Source organism: Pipistrellus kuhlii, unplaced genomic scaffold, assembly GCF_014108245.1.
Source record: "Pipistrellus kuhlii isolate mPipKuh1 unplaced genomic scaffold, mPipKuh1.p scaffold_m20_p_10, whole genome shotgun sequence".
In the NCBI taxonomy this organism is placed as follows: Eukaryota; Metazoa; Chordata; class Mammalia; order Chiroptera; family Vespertilionidae; genus Pipistrellus; species Pipistrellus kuhlii.
The window spans coordinates 38,887,377-38,905,115 of NW_023425405.1; the positions used below are offsets into that span (position 1 = coordinate 38,887,377).

At 39.5% G+C, this 17,739-nt stretch overlaps 1 protein-coding gene and 1 long non-coding RNA gene across 8 annotated transcripts in view; one reads left to right on the plus strand and one right to left on the minus strand.

The window, feature by feature from the left end:
- The window catches only part of PEX1 (peroxisomal biogenesis factor 1), a 51,521-nt gene extending 44,931 nt beyond the window's left edge, over positions 1-6,590 (plus strand). For 6 of the 7 annotated variants that reach the window (XM_036429435.2, XM_036429437.2, XM_036429438.2 and 3 more), the window contains 3 exons: positions 6-194; positions 473-603; positions 6,480-6,590. In XM_036429435.2, the coding sequence (XP_036285328.1) occupies positions 6-194; positions 473-603; positions 6,480-6,564 (405 nt within the window). In that variant the 3' untranslated portion in view covers positions 6,565-6,590. The remainder of the gene's footprint in view (positions 1-5; positions 195-472; positions 604-6,479) is intronic. The other variant, XR_004986541.2, reaches the window with a different exon arrangement.
- Positions 1,772-6,459, minus strand: LOC123651962. Its single transcript, XR_006740978.1, has 2 exons — positions 5,304-6,459; positions 1,772-2,210 (listed from the first exon to the last, which is right to left on the minus strand). It is a non-coding gene; the product is annotated as an uncharacterized LOC123651962 (long non-coding RNA).
- Positions 6,591-17,739: the final 11,149 nt, after the last annotated feature.

The window sequence follows — 17,739 nt, forward strand, 5'->3', positions numbered from 1 at the left end:
CGCAGAGCTCACTGTGCCTGTCTGCACCAAGCTCCATGACTCAGGATGCTCCTGGGAAGGACCAGTTGTTTTCACGGCCCCCAATGTTCAGGACAGCTTCACAAGACGGCTACCAAGAACTTACCCAGGAACAGAGAGACCAGCTGAGAGCAGACATCAGTGTGATCAAGAGCAGATACCGGAGCCAAAGTGGAGTAAGGCTTTTCTCTCCCCACCCATTATCACTGTAAAAACTTAATTGTGTTTCCTTTTTTTATATACATTGATTTGATTTGATTTGTAGGTGAGCAATATTTATAAACAAGAGACTGAAACTCATTGGTCAGTCAAGATTACTAAAACTTGTTAGGAAGCACACAGAAATTTATCAGAAAGGGACACAAAGTGTCCTGAAAAACTGACAAAAAGAGGTAACACTTGGACTGCTTTTTAATCATGTCCCTGAGGTAACTTTTTGTTATTTTCATTTGAGGAGGATGACTCCCTTCACCAACCAGGACCAATCAAAACCAGCCTGGCCATCAGTCAGTCGCACTTACTGACCGCTCTCAGCCACACGAGGCCATCCCTCACTGAAGATGACTGGAAGAGCTTTACTGAGCTGTGAGTAACAGGTTCTGTTTTCACCTTATTAGAAGTGACAGTTAAAGTTCTTTCTTAAAATCACAAATAATATTTTGATTATTTAAAAACCAATTCAGGAATTTGTTTAGTAGCTATGCATTTTCATTAACCAATTCTTTGATTGAATCATTCATTAATTCAAATATAATTTTAAGAGCTTTGAATAAAAGGAAAATTAAAAGCTCAATATGGTTTCAACATATAGTTTGAAAAAATTGTCTTCACTTTCAAAAATAATGTGTATTTTATTAATCTCACTTGTACACATTTGGAGTTACAGGTTTCTTACAATTGCCTCTGTAGTGACTTTGAAGTTTGTGACCCATAAACTAGGTAAATGATTCAATTTACATAAGAGAGTCTAACAAAAAAACACTTAATTGCACGTTATGGGAGCCCCATAAAAATAAGAGACTCAAAGACAATTGAGGCTTTTATATACTATCCTAAGCTCAGGACCTGGGTAGGAGCCAGGGATTTAAATGGGGAGGAGGTGAGAAAAGCAGATGTGTGGTAATCACTGTTTGCCCTGCTTTGCAGATAAAAAAGTTACCTCTGGTCATATCTCTCTTTCTCCCACTGGCCTCCTGTATAAATTCTTGTAGACAGATAAGGGAGGTAAAAACTCGTAGTCTGCTGGGTCTTGATTCCCTTCAGCTCGAAATGACACACCTGCCAAAGTGGCACATTCTGTTCCTTTCAGTCCCCACCTTTGAAACTTCCCCAAGAAGTTTCACGTCCAAAAGCTGAGTTGGTAGATTGTTCCAGCTCCCCGGAGCTGCCTGTTAGTCCTGAGAATAGGTCTGTTTGCAGGAGGTGGTGATGCAGGTTCGCTCCTAAAGTTAGGCTTCTACTGTGTAGGCAATCAGGTACAAAAGAAAAACAAAGGTTAATGATTAGAGCAGACCATAAATCAATTCTGAGGGTTGCCAGTTGAGATTTCTAGGTGTCAAATAAAAGCATCTTTTGCAGGTTGGCTGCTCAGGTAAACTTTCTGAGTGGCTCACACAGCAACAGGCCGTAAGATTGCCCATGCATATCCTGTTGTGATTTCTGCAAAGTTTATACCAAGTTGGTTGCATTCATTTTTCAGGAAAAGGGTAGTTTTTATTGACAGGGAAGGAAAGCAGATGTGTGGTAATCAAACACTGGACAAAACATCAAAGACAAAATTAACAGCACTAGAATCCGATACCCGCAAAGGTGTATTACTGAAACATAATTCCTCTCTACATTCACCCCTGTTTTCTAGCAAAGGTAACCACAGTGAGACTAATCTGCACATTAAGTGTAGTTTCAATAAATTTGGCCTGATTACTATTCCTGTTGCACGTATATAAATAATCGACCATTTATGTTCTTGTATGTCTGCTTTACTGGAACTTCTCAAAGCCTCTTGAGGTCCCTGCATCTGCCAGGAAGCGATGTTCTTTACTCACCTGATAAAGCTGGGAACCCTGTAAGCAGGTACCAGGCTGGTTTTCCAAGGTGCTTCATTAGCTCCATAAAGTGTTCCTTCTATGTGCATTCTCAAACAGATATTCCAGTTCAAGTCTTCAAAGTATAATCAGTGTTTCTAACTGTGTCTGTTACAAGGAGAAAAGGAACTTACTGAACTTATGCAAAGAACTTAGGCAAAGAACTATCTTGTAAGATTGTTCCCTGCCAAAACCGGTTTGGCTCAGTAGATAGAGTGTCGGCCTGCGGACTGAAAGGTCCCAGGTTCGATTCCAGTCAAGGGCATGTACCTTGGTGGCGGGCAAGAAGCAGCTGGAAGAATGTTCCCTAAGAGTTGCTGAATTCTGGAAGGATCAGGTAGGGAGTACTACATTTTTAAGAAGACGAACAAGTACAGGTTTCTGACAACCTTCAGATCATAACATTGAACTGGGTAAGAATCTGCAAAAAAATCTGGCTAGTCAATAATTAAATTTACATTAGATAGATTAGCAGAAAAACAAATTTAGTTGCATGTGTTAATCTTTGATTACAAAGATTTTTTTTTACCAATTTACTGATAGCTTATAAGAAGATTCCCTTAAATCTGGGGGTGGGGCATGGAGGGAGGGGAACAAAAGAACCAACACTGTAACTGTTATAATCATCCTCATTAACTCACTGAGTCCCTTGTAATTAATTCTTGTTGATCTTGCTTTTTGGTTAGCAGTTTTAGGAAGCCATCGATTTCTCCACCAGAGGTCAGTTCTTACCCAATTCAGTGGTATGATCTGAAGGTTATGAGAAACCTGAACTTGAACAAGTTTCCTTAAAAATGTAGCACTTTTGCAAAAGCATCGAAGTAAAACAGTAATTGTCTGTAAATGACAAAAATGGTCATGTTGCAAGATATGAGTTCATTATAATTATTTCTGTCTGTGACACACAACATTTTTAAGATGATACTTAGAATTATGACTGCTATCATTATATATCAGATTTTTAGAAATTGTATACAGTTTCCAAAATAACACATATCCATACAGATATAACCAAAAGAAGGTTTAGTATTACTTCTAGATTTGGGTGGGTAAATACACTCCATGATGTTCCACAAAACTGTCTATTGACATGTTTCTCAATATATCACATCAAGCAGTGCATGACTGTGTAACAAGCCTAATTAGTTTGACAAATCTTTTTTTTTTTTTTTTTTTTTTTTTTTTTAAATATATTTTATTGATTTTGTCCAGAGAGGAAGGGAGAGAGATAGAGAGCTAGAAACATCGATGAGAGAGAGTCATCAATCAGCTGCCTCTTGCACACCCCCTACTGGGGATATGCCCGCAGCCAAGGTACATGCCCTTGACCGGAATCGAACCCGGGTCCCTCAGTCCCCAAGCCGACGCTCTATCCACTGAGCCAAACCGGTCTTGGCTAGTTTGACAAATCTTTTGAGATGTTCCAAATACTTCATTTAGGGAACATTTGTCAAAAATATAAAAAGATTTTTAAATGGTGAAATAGGATTCTGTAGATTCTGTATCACTGTGAAACACTATAACCCATAACCCGAGTGTCAAAAAAAGTTATAGTTGTAAAAACAACAACCCTGTAGCTCTTCTAATAAGAGAAGAATTCATTTTCTTAAATAATCAAACATGAGACATAGGAAATTATGTTGATATGTTTTAACAAAAGGTAAAGAAAACCTTTCAGTCTTATCATTAGCAAACCAATAGATCAAGAAAAAATTTTCCTTCCATTTTAGCCAGCTTGACTCCACAAAAATTCCATCTTCAACTTCCTGTTTCCCTTACCAAATACCTACCTCCATATTTTTTATTTTTCTCTAAAATTTTTTAAAAACGTTAGAGAAACATCGATCAGTTGCCTCCCATGCGCACCCTGACTGGGGATTGAACCCACAGATGATGCCCCAACCAACTGAGCCACCCGGCCAGAGCCCTCAGACCTTTTTACCAAAAACAAACTTACTTTCCTTTACTAGTCTTAATTATAGATATTAATTAGAATCCCTAACCCTTGAAAACCTTAATTTCTAGTAATTGTGAAATGTTATACCAGCATTCTGTAGATTAGAAATTATTAAATGCATTCATAAATTTGCCAGTCATAACCCTCTTTCTACTAGTACAATTTTTCACTGTAGCATAGAACATGTGTACTAATACATCCAAATATTATAGTAAGAAACCAAAAATATATAAACCTAGGTTCAGTAGTGGTTCAGTATTTTATTTAAAAATTATCTAGTCAGTGAGCACCCATCATTTAAATTAGCAAAACTCTAAGAATGTAAGTTACCAAAAAGTTTTGGAAAATTATTCAAGTAGACCTCATAACCTCATAAAACAATTATTATTGAAAAGTTCACTTATGTCATTTTAAATCCTCAGCCTTTCCCTTTGTTTCTATTTTTATTACTTCTTGAGAGTCCCCTGAGAGTTACCTTCAAAACTTCCATCTTCTCCCTCCTTCCTTGCCTTTCTCTAACTATGCCCCTCCCCTAAACCCAAGCTACTCTGTTATCACACCATACATAACATGCTCATTGTTACCTCAGACCTCCCCTAACTCATGGTACTACTTTGGACCCCGCTGATCACCCCATTTTTCTACCTCCTGTTGCCTCCTGAGTGAATGTGAGTGAGCTAATTAAACCCTGATTACAAAGAAAAAAAAAAGAAAAAAAAAGTTCACTTATGAACTGTAATTTACTTTTTCTTAATACTAGTGAAAATTTCATGAGACATTAGATGACCATTAATGATAAAATTTTGTAACATGAGCTATATTAAATGCTAATAACTGAAAACATGCCCATTGTAATTAAACCAACAAACTTTTTTAAACTAAAGATTATCCCAGATCATGTAAATTTGAAAAGCATTTGAGATAGTTTCTATTGTATTTTTGAGAGTTTAGAATTATTTAACTTAATAAGTGCTTATTTACCTCTTTCTTTTTTTTTAATTAGGGGACCTGCATCAAAGTCCCCTGAAACAGCAGGGCTGGCTCAAACCATGGGCTTATAGGACTTACCTACTTTCTACCCTAGGATTTTCCTTATGACAAATGACACAAAAGACAGACAAAAGTGGAAGAGACCAATAGGAAATGAGTACTCAGGACAGATCTTTGTCAGAGTCGTTTTTATCCGAGGAACTAGTGATCTAAACTTAGAGGAAGGAAAAGGACTCTCCAGTAATAGTTCTTACCTTCGCCGACTCTGGTCAGAAGTCCCAGGATCTCCTGGCTGCAGCAGCAAGCCACACGGGGCCCGTGCTTGGCACCAGCCCAACCGTAGAGGTAGAAAAGATGTCTCTTCCAGGGCTCTTTGGCTGATCCAATTAAACTGGCCTAAGACAGATTGACAGGAGAAAAACATTTAATTTTGTACCTGTGGGAGCCACGTGAACATGTGAGACTCGGGCATTTGCAGCTTGTGTGCTGTTCTGAGCCAAGGAAAGGGACGGGGAGGAAGGCAGGTCACAGCCAGAGAGAAGCAGGTGTGTGCTAACCTGTTTGCCCTAGGGCAGGTAAGGCTTCAGACAGAGTCCTCTGGTGTAGCTCCCTTTCTGCCTCAGGCTCCCTATCTCAATTCCAGGCAGTTGTGGGAGCGCACAAAGCTGCTTCCTCCCCAGTCTGCTGGGGCGCGATTCCCTGCAGCTCAAAGTGCCGCACCTGCCCGAGTGGCCACGTGGCGTGACCCGTTTTGCTCACCGTACTTAAGTGGTACGTGCTCACTGTAGAAAATCAGAACAAACTTCCTTAGCCTCCCCAAGCATGTTTGTTTGTATGCTCTGATGTTGTTTTCCTAAGAATAAGAAAAGACATTGCTGTATAGCAGCCCCTTTCGTCCATCCGTATATCTTGAACATTCTTTCACATTTCAAATGTTAATATTTTGTTTTCATCACATAAAATAGCTATGTCAATCCAATTTTGAGACTTTTTTTCAGCTTTTCACTTACAAGCATTGTGATAACTAACATTCTTAGAGCTGATATCCTTAATTATTTCACTGGGATAGAGGCAAAATTGTGCATCACAAGGCACTCACATTTTGTAAGGCTTTTGAAATCTATTGTGTTACTGCTTTTCAAAAATACCCGTGTGTATTCCAACTGCGATGAGTGCCCCTTTCACAACATCACTAACAATGAGTATCACATTTTTCTCTAATCTTGGCCGATTGGATGAAAAGGCCATCTTGTTTATTATTCATTACCTTTTGTATTTTATCTTTCTAAATTGTTTATCCCCTTTGCTCCTTTTCTAGAGAGGTGTTCAATTTTTAAAATATATGTGTAGGAACTTTAATTTCTGTTATGAGCACTTTTTTCCAGTTTCCCTTATGTTTCTTAAAACATATTATCTCACTTCTTTTTAAGGTATGAAAACTTTCAACATCCAAAGAAGAGGAAAAATCAAAGTGGAATAATGTTTCGACCTGGGCAGAAAGTAACCCTGGCATAAAATAAACTTTTTTTGTGTATGACTTGTCTATGTTGTAAAAGTAAATATGGTGTCTGTAAATTTCTTTATAAATTTATTTAATAATCTATAAAATCACAGATTTGTAAAACTGTGGTTATATAATGATCAGGATTACTTGAGATTAATATATAATAAATTGGAATATTTATAATTATTTTGGAATATTTATAATTCTTTATCTTATTTCCTATACATCTATATTAAACCCTTAATGAAATAACATTGGCTAAATAATAGAGAATGTAATTAAATACATTTTAAACCTAACAATTCCATATTCAATATCTTTCTTGCATTTGAAAAGTTTTATGTTTAGCAACTTCTTAACTGTGTTGGAAACAAAATATCCAATTACCTTTTCTTATATCAGCAAATGTGCCATTTTTACAAAACTCAAATAAGTTAATTACTCCCTTGACCAGAAATTAATCACATCCCTCTATATACTCTATCCAATTCCAAGGCCAGGATCTTGAATGATGTCTATTCCTCCCCCCGCTTCATCTTGACTTTATTTTGATATTGAATTCATGAACCACATTGTACAGTCAGCCTCCATCAACACAAACTATGTGTAGAACCATCTATTTTGGTCTTAAGAACCCTAAGACCAGGTACTGCCTAATTGTGGGCTTTGCTGCTGAATGTGGAAGCCACATGCACATGGCAGCTCACTGACTTCTACTCCAGAACGCACCCGTCCCCACTGAAATCACATCTCCCACTTGCATCCCCACCAACTGGGGATTCATAGACTGATTCATTCAACGTCCATTCCAAGACCTCCCTTTCCTTCCTGTGCTCCCTGGAAAGCGAATTACTGAGTCACATGATCTTCATTACAGCCCTGCGTGTCTGTAACATAGTTCCAGACCGAAATGTGGGTTGGTAGAAGTCCCTGGGCTTCCTGGAACAAGGACACAATGTCGGGAGAGGCAACAACCATCCCATAAACATGAGGCGAAAACCACCAGCAACTGATGGCAGAGCAAAGAAACTCTGATGGCAGCCCTGAGCTGACTCCAGCCCAGATGTCCTACTAGTCCGTGTGTGTGTGATTGGTTTCAGAAAGGAAGGGAGAGAAACATCAAAGATGAGAATCACGGATCAGCTGCCTCCCACACGCGCTCTACAGGGGATTGAGCCTGCAACCTGGGCTTGTGCTCTGACCAGGAACTGAACTCTGACCTCAACCACAAGCCACACCTGCCAGAGACAGACAAACCCCTTGTTTGCTTCTCTAAGTAGGGTTCCTCTTATAGCCCAAACTAATCCTAATAAGTACACCAGTGTATTTCTTAAGGCCTTGCTTTTTCGTACATCCTCACTATCTTGGGGGACAGAGCTGGGGTGGTGGTAAATGGGTGAGCTGTACACGATTCATTCATTCACTCAACATGCCTATCTCACAAATTCTCCTGATTTCTTTATATTATTCTGAGATATTTCAGGCATCTCAACCTTATTCAGTGGGAGCCACCGAGCCCCAGTTACCTAACCATGAGATCAATGAGAACATGCCTGGGTGCTGATGCAGCGCACTGAGTCAGAAATTAAATTTTAATTTAAAAAAAAGCTAAATGCATTAATACAGCAAGTTTGACCAATAATTTTGTTTTTCCCAATGTAAGAAAAAATGACAAACAGCCATTTAAAAATTGAATCAGAGCTGCCATCCCAGAGGAACTGCTTTGTATGTGTTAACCCTCAAACCTCTGGAATGTTAAAACTGGGCAAAATAACCCATGAAGTGGCCCTAAAGCGGCATTGTAAACTGAACAACTGTTTGCAAAGATAAGAAAGGAGACATAACTACTGGACTGGAAATTAAAGACGTTCTTTCGAATCAGTATCACTATGTTAGCTTGTCTGCACCCACAGAAACTCCTTCCTTCTCTTCATGTAATTGTTCCGCTACACTTCCGCATTAGCACCTCAGGCCTCCACTTCCTAATCAGAACAGTTTCTGCCTGAGTCAGTGCTCACAGAGTAACTTCTTTTGGCTCTCAAGACTTTGTTGCCTCTCACTTTGGCCTTTTTTTTTTTTTTTTTTTTTGAGGTTAACACCTACTTAGGCTAATACCTACACATACATGCTATCTACACTTATTCTTCAGATCTGAAAAAGCAAAATGTAGTTCTTTTATTGTCTAAGCTTCCTCCTGGTTTGACTTTTATTCACTCCCTGGGACAGGTTGGGATCTGACAGCGGATGGGTTGGGATGCATGAATCAACTTCCTTTGCAGGACAGATCCCCCATAGATGTGGGCATTGCAGGGCACTCGAGCAAGGGACACAGGGGCTGTTCACTGACAAGACAAATTCAAAAGGGGTGGGGATTTGACTGGTGCAACCACTGTGGAGAACAGTGTGGAGTTTCCTCAAAAAACTGAAAATGGAACTCCCATTTGACCCAGTAATCCCACTCCTAGGAACATATCCCAAGAAACTAGAAACACCAATCAGAAAGGATATATGAACCCCTATGTTCATAGCAGCACAATCTATAATAGCCAGAATTTGGAAACAGCCTAAGTGTCCGTCAGCAGATGATTGGATCAAAAAACTATGGTACATCTACACAATGGAATACTATAAAAAAGAAGGAATTATCATTTGCAGCAACCTGGATGGAATTGGAGAACATCATGTTGAATGAAATAAGCCAATCAATGAAAGAGAAACACCACATGACCTCACTCATTTATGGATAATAAAGAACATTATAAACTGATGAACCAAAAGATAGATATAGAGACAGTAAAGCAACAAGCAGACTGTCAAATTACAGTGGGGAAGGGAGGGAGATCTGGGGGAGATTATAGGTCAACCGAAGGACTTCTATACATGCATATAAGTACAACCAATGGACATAAAACTCTGGGGAGGGAGGGGGGCAAAAAAAATCAATAAAATATATTTTAAAAAATAAATAAATAGAAAATTGAAAAAAGAAAAAGAAAAAAGGAGGGTGGGGATTCAAGGGAATCCAGTTCCTTCTGTGACCCCATCTCAACTTCAGGGGCTCACTTTTCCAACCAATGCCTTAATGTTCTGATAAGAGATCTGTTGGCTACAAATCCAATGGACAATGCAATCCAGCCAACTGTGGGATCAAACTCTGCATTGATTTTCAGCTCTCAGCCTCAAGACTCCAAAAGACAAGGGATACTTAAGGCAGTCATTCAAATCCCTAATTTTCAATCTGTATCTTGAACTGGAATGATCTGAGCTTCTCTCTTTTTTTAATCCTCACGTGAGGATATGTTTTCCATTGATTTTTCAGGGAGAGTGGAAGGAGTTCACAGGAAGAGAAGCAGAGATTGAGAAACATTGATGTGAGAGAGACACATCAGTTGGTTGCCTCTAGCAGGCGCCCTGACCTGGGCCTGGGATGGAACCTGTAACCCAGGTAGGTATGTGCCCTTGACTGGAAATCTAACTTGTGACCATTGGGTACTTGAGTCGATGCTCTCTAACCACTTAGAAACACAGGCCAGGGCACCTTTCTCTTTTTTTTTTTTTTTTTTTTTAAAGCTCTCTCATGCTGTGGTCAGCTCAACTACTTTTTCGAGGTGTTTCATAATGTTCTATAGCAGCAATCCCTTAGCTGGTCACTTCCTTCCTGGGACTGACTAATTTGTGATATTTCAGTTAGCTGTATTGGCACCGTCTGCTATGGACTGCCAGATTCCTGCCCCTTAATACCAATTAGATTTTCCTTGCCTTCAGCCTTCAGGAGTCCCAAATTCTTCCTTATTGCCTTGAAAGTGTGTTGCCTGCAATCACTTTTGGTACTGATTTATGCATCCATCAGATGTAAGCAGTTACATTAGTTGTAAACAGGAGAAACCAGTCCCACTCTTTCCGAGCAGGAAAGGAATTTGTAAAAAACGTTATTGAGGCTAGGAAGCAAAGAGATGCTCAAAGACTAGCTGGGTCACATTATCAATCTACGTGACACGGAATGATGTTAAAACTGGGCAAAAACCGGCTTAAAGGGGCCCCGCTCCAAAAAAACAGGCCTCCAAGAGCCAATCCCTCAAAACCAGCCACGCAAAGACCACGCTGTGGATGACATCCTCCCACTCACCCCCTTCACAGTCTGCCCACTCTGAACTCCCAGCTCCCGAAAACCCCTTCCACGGTCAGCAGTCCTCTCTGTGAAGGGAGGTGGGCCCCAACAGCCTCACTTATAATTACTACAGCAAACAAAAAACCCTGCTTTATATTTTTATTGCAAATAGGGAGAGGTGGCCTCATCATCCTTTGATACTTCTCTAATCGGTATTAATAATTCCTAAACGGAAATAGAGTCATCTAAGGGTCGGACTGGGAGAACAAGTATTGTGAGCACTACTAATTGACAGGATTTTATTTTTATTTTTTATATATTTTATTGACTTTTTACAGAGAGGAAGGGAGAGAGATAGAGAGCCAGAAACGTCGATGAGAGAAACATCGACCAGCTGCCTCTTGCACACCCCCTACCGGGGATGTGCCTGCAACCAAGGTACATGCCCTCAACTGGAATCGAACCCGGGACCTTTCAGTCCGCAGACCAAAGCTCTACCACTGAGCCAAACCGGTTTCGGCGACAGGTTTTTTTTTAATACCACATCCATTGTCTCCACAGTATGCTGGAAATTCCACAAAGAGCTGGGTTTCCAGGCACATTATTCACTGCTGTAATTAAGAGCAGTGCCTTATACTGGGGTGGGGGGGGGGGGGAGTCACTAAATAAATAAATGAACAATCTGTGTAAATGAATTGTTCTTATTTCTCAAATGAAATTGGAATAATCCTTTTCTGAGTAAATAAAGAAGGGGGAAAGAAAAACAAAACAATCCAGCTAGTATGTTAGTCCTTAACTTTTTTTTTTTTTTTAAGATTAGAGCAGAAGTGATTGTCAGAAATCAGTTTGATTGTAAAAGCAATGGGAATTGCCCATCTACAATAGTTGCAGGACATAGAAACATGGATTCTTAAAATTGGGATGAGCATCTTTTTTTCCTACAGTAAAATACTCAATCTCATAGGTATAAAGAAGAAAGTTAAAATGTTAAATGTACAACACTGGACAAGGGCATTATTTCATGGAATTCACTAGTTTCCTATAATAGATAACCTGATATTTTAGGAAAACTAGCATAAGACTCAACCTCCTAGGAAGTTACAACTATCACTAAACAATACCGACTCTTACCACATGTGATTTCTCTGTTACTTTCCATTCTCTCTTATTCTGCTCTATTCTTTCTCATTTTATTATATTTCATATAAGAATGCTAGCTTTGGCCCATTATTGGGTTGAGACTTGCAAATTGAAAAACACTGGCATAAATAGGAATAAAGTACTAGAATACAGAACTGATTTATTATTTTATGATCATAAATGTATGCATGTTGAACACACACATGCACAAAACAGCTTTCTCAGCAAAGTAAAATGCATGTAAGTAAAAACATGCCTTATAGTTACAAAACTATTATAAAATTCTACAGTAGGTAGATTTTTTTTTCTTTGATGCAACTTTTATTCAATGGCATTTGGAAGCTCTCATGTTCTCCAGTAAATTCGGATAAGTGAAATTATCATTAAATTAATCCCACCACAAGATTATTTGGATCAATTCTTGAATTAGTTTACCCTTCCCGACTTTAAAGGGATTACAAACATTGCACATGCAATGTTTTTGTGGACCTAAAAGACAGGCTTCTCAATCTTAGGAAAGAAGAACAAAGTGGAGGTATCATGCTACCTGATATCAAACTATACTACCAGGCTATACTAGTCAAAACAGCATGCAACTCACATAAAAACAGACACACGGATCAATGGAATAGAATAGAGAATCCAAAAAGTAAACCCATAACTATATAACCAATTTATGATGATAAGTACAATGGGGTGAAGACAGTCTATTCAATAAATTATGCAGGGAAAACTGGACAGATAAAAACAAAAATAAACTAGACAGCTTTCTTACACTCTATACAAGAATAAACTCAAAATTGATTTAAGACTAAAATATAAGAAAACTTGAGGGGGAGTGAGAAAATGGCGGCCAAATAGACATACGTGTTTTGAGTCTTGACCCGGAGCAGAAAGGAAGAACAGTTGAGGGTCACGCTGGGAATGTTTGTTAGCAAGCTAAAGGGACAGCTAAACTCCAGGAGAAGGTGGAGAACTGCTAGATGGGGTTCCCCTGACTGGGCAGCCCCCACTCTGGCTGGGTCCCCACCCAGAGCTACAGGCTCAGACCTAGAGACTGCACTATCTTGAAAGGGAAAGTGGATGTTATCAGAAGCCTGAAAACCCACAACTGCAGCAACCACTGAATGGCTGAGAGCCCAACAACACCTGTCCCCAGTTGGCGCAAACACTCTGATTCAAGGGAGCTCTTCACTCCACCACGGAAAGGTCAGATTTTGCCAGGGATAAGGAGAGAGAGAACTACATAACCAGACATCTGGAGAAGAGAGAGCATGGGGAGACAAAGAGCCCGAATATGAAAGAAAAGCAGACATCACCAGAAAAGGAAGTAAACAAATTAGAGGCAAGCAACCTATCAGAGAAAGAATTCAGAGAAATGGGAGATCCAAGATGGCTGCGCCCAGGTGAACACCTAGCCGCAGCCATACACAACAATTTCAATAAAATACAACTAAAATATAAAACGGACATTGCCCAGAACTACAGGAAGGTTGATTGACTGGAAATTCTACAGCGAGAAGCAAGGAGAAAACCAGAAGGAGGCGCGGAGGAGCTGGAAAAGCCCAAGGTACGGAGACGCAGCGCGGAGAGGACGGAGCCGGAGAGGAGGGGGAGGCGGAGTGCCTGGCGGGCGTTCCCTAGCGGAAAGGAGACAAAACTCCGACTGTGCTGGGCCCCCGACTGCTCTGAACCCCAGTTCTAGGCCAGACCCCAGGGACTCAGGCTCAGCCATAGGGAGCCGGGCTATAAGGCGGAACCCCGGGGAGCGATGAAAGGAGGTCCCGGCAGCACGCACACTGCACACAGAGAAGGGACGGTCGGCTGTGCCGCGGGATTGCCCTGACGGGAAGGAGACTGGGGCTCCAGACCGCTCTGAACGCCACCTCCAACTCCACTTCCAACTGAACTGAACCCCAATACCTGGCTCATTGTGGGAGAGCATAGCCAGGCGTCCTCAAACTTTTTAAAGTGGGGGCCAGATCACGGTCCCTCAGAGAGCTGGAGGGCCAGACTATATGAACTACTAATTCCTACTGTAACACCTCAGCTGCGCTCACTGCCCAAAAAACCTGGCGGGCCGGATCAGACTCCTCTGCGGGCCGCATGTGGCCCGCGGGCTGTAGTTTGAAGACGCCTGGCATAGACTGTTTGGCAACAGGCGAAAATCGAGGGCACCTTTCTCTCAAAGGCGCCGGCAGCAAGCACTGAAGGACCCGCATAGGGCGGGGCTGACGGAATCCAAAGCTGCAGGCTCCACCCTGAAACCCCGTCCCATCTGTAACTGCGAAATGCGACAACAAAATATATCACAAACGAAAGAAATGGAGGACAAAAAGCATCTGGATATAGAGTTCAAATCTACGCTTATAAGGTTTTTCAAGAATTTCCTAGAAAAGATGGATAAGGTCTATGAGGATATGAAAAGAGATCAACTAGAATTAATAAGGAGTCAACAAGAAATGATAAGGGATCAACAAGAAATAAAGAATACCTTGTCTGAAATAAAAATATTTCACAGAGTCCTAAAAACAGAAGGGAAGATCGCAAGAATCAAGTCAAAGATTTGGAACATAAAGAGCCAGAAGACACTCCTCCACAGAAGCTAGAAGGCAAGAGAATCCAGAAAATTGAAGATAATGTAAGAAACCTCTGGGACAACTTCAAGTGAACCAACATCAGAATTATGGGGGTCCCAGAAGATGAGAGAGAGCAAGATATCGAAAACATACTGAAAGAAATAGTGACAGAAAACTTCCCCCACCTGGTGAAAGAATTAGACTTACAAGTTCAGGAAGCGCACAGAACTCCAAACAAAAGGAATCCAAAGAGGACCACACCGAGACACATCATTATTAAAATTCCAAGAGCAAAAGACAAAGAGAGAATATTAAAAGAAGCAAGAGCAAAGAAGGTAGTTACCTATAAAGGAGCACCTATACGATTGTCAGCTGACTTCTCAACAGAAACCATGCAGGCCAGAAGGGAATGGCAAGAAATATTCAAGGTGATGAATAGTAAGAACCTACAGCCAAAAATAATCTACCCAGCAAAGCTATCACTCAGAATCGAAGGTCAGATAAAGAGCTTCACTAATAAAAAAAAGTTAAAGGAGTTCATCACCACCAAACCAGAATTATATGAATTGCTGAAGGGGGTTCTTTCAGAAGAGAAAGTAAACAAAGATAAAAATTATGAACAACAAATACGTAACTATCAACAAGTGAATCTAAAAACCAAGGAAATTAAAAAAATCTGATGAACAATATTAACTGTTGAATATAATAGAATCAGAGGTATGGAAGGGGAGTGAACTGACGATTCTTGGGGAAAAGGGGAGAGGGGGGCGTGGAAAGAGACTGAACATAAACTGTGCACCTATGGATGAGGACAATGGGGAGAGGGGAAAGGGCAGAGGGTGGGGTGGGAACCTGGTGGAGGAGAGCAATGGGGGGGGGGGGGGGGAGGAACATTTGAAATAAAAAAAAAAAAAAAAACTAATAAAAAAAAAAAAAAAAAAAAAAAAAAAAAAAAAAAAAAAAAAATTCAGAGAAATGGTCATAAGGTGGATGAAAAAAATGGAAGACAACTTTGACAATATGAGTAAGAATCAAGGGGAAATGAAGAACAAGAAGAAATAAAAAATGACATTGCTGCTGTAAAGAACTCAATAACAGAACTCAAACAGATGACATGATATTGTACATTAAAAAAACCGAAAGACTCCATAAAAAAACTAATAGACTAAATAAATGAATTCAACAATAGTGAACTTACAGAAAGAGAGATTAAAAAAGCAATCCCATTTACCATCACACACAAAAATTATGATACCTAGGAATAAACTTAACTAAGGAGGTAAAAGACCTATATTCGGAAAACTACAGGATACTGAAAAAAGTGATAGAGGAAGTTGTAAACAGATGGACAAACATACCTTGTTCATGAATTAGTAGATTCAACATCATTATTATGGATAATAAAGAACATTATAAACTATGAACAAAAAGATAGATACAGAGACTGTCAAATTACAGTGGGAAGGTTAGGGAGAGTTGGGGGAGATAAGAGATCAACCAAAGTACTTGTATGAATGCATATAAGCATGACCAATGGATGCAAAACTCTGGGGGGTGCGGAACGGGGTGGGGGGGGCAATGGTAAGATATAATACCTTAATAAAAAAATTAAAATAAGTAAAATAAAAAATAAAAACTTGAATACAGCTATTATTAAAAAAAAATTTAAATATAAGACCTGAAACATAAGCTCCTAGCATTAATTAAACTCTTCTACATCTCTCCCAAAACATTTTTGGATGTGTTTCCTTGGGCAAAGGAAACAAGAAAAAATTAACAAATGAAATTATGTCAAACTAAAAAGGTTTTGTACAGCAAAGAAAACAACCAATAAAATGAAAATATTATACATCCGATAAGGATTAATATCCAAATATGTAAGGAATTCATCATACAACTTAACAACAAAAACTGAACAATCCAATTAAAAATGGACAGAGGGCCTGAACAGACATTTTTCCAGAGAGGACATACAGATGGCCAACAGAAATGAAAAGATGTTCAACATCACTAATCACCAGAGAAATGCAAATTAAAACGACAATAAGATGTCACCTCACAATTGTCAGAATGGTTATCATTAATAAATCAACAATGTTGGTGAGGATGTGGAGAAAAGAGAACCCTCATGTACTATTGGTGGGAATGTAGATTGGTGCAGCCACTATGGAAAACAGTATGGAGATTCCTCAAAAAATTAGATAATGGCCCTGGCTAGTTTGGCTCAGTGGATAAAGCATCGGCCTGCAGACTGAAGGGACCCAGGTTTGATTCTAGACAAGGGCACATGCCCGGGTTGTGGGCTCCAACTCCAGTAGGGGGCGTGCGGGAGGCAACTGATCAATGGTTCTCTCTCATCATTAATATTTCTATCTCTCTATCCCTCTCCCTTCCTCTCTGAAATCAATAAAGAAATATATTTAAAACAATTAAATAATGGAACTGCCTTATGACCCAGAAATTCCACTTCTGAAAATATATTAGAAGAAATCTAAAACACTAATTCAAAAAGATCTATGGCCCCATGTTCATTCCAGCATTATTTACAATAGCCAACACATGGAAGCAACCGAAGTGTCCATAGATAGACAAATGCATAAAGAAGAAATGGTGCATATATACAATAGAATATCACTCAGCAATAAAAAAAAATGAATGAAATATTGCCATTTGCAACAACATGGATAGACATAGAGAGTATTATGCTAAGAAAATTAAGTCAGAGAAAGACAAATACCATATGATTTCACTTATAAGTAGAATTTAAAAAACAAATTAACAAACTCATAGATACAGAGAATATATATATATATATATATATATATATACACTGTGTGTATATATATATATATATATATATATATATGTATGTATGTATAATATGCAAATCAATTGGATGGCAGATCGCTATGACATGCACTGACCACTAGGGGGCTTTCCCAGTCCTCAGGCTCCCATCACCAGATGGGGAATTGGCCCTGATTGCAGGCCAGGCCAAGGGACCCCACCCATACACGAATTTCATGCTCTGGGTCTCTAGTAAACTGATGAAAAAAAACCTCCTAGATATAGATAGGAAGGAGCTTGGGAGGCTAGGTGAAAAAGGGAGAGGGATTAAGGAGTACAAATCAGCAGTTATGAAAGAGTCATGGCTTTAAAGTGCAACATACGGAATATAGTCAATAATATTGTAATAACTATGTGTGGTGCCAGGTGGGTACTAGATTTATTGGAGGGGTCAGTTTGTAATTATATAAATGTATAATCTAGGCTGTACACCTGATACCAATATAATACTACTAGAGCAGTGTTTCCCAACCTTCTCTCATGATGAGAATCACCTGGTGGAGTTGTTAAAA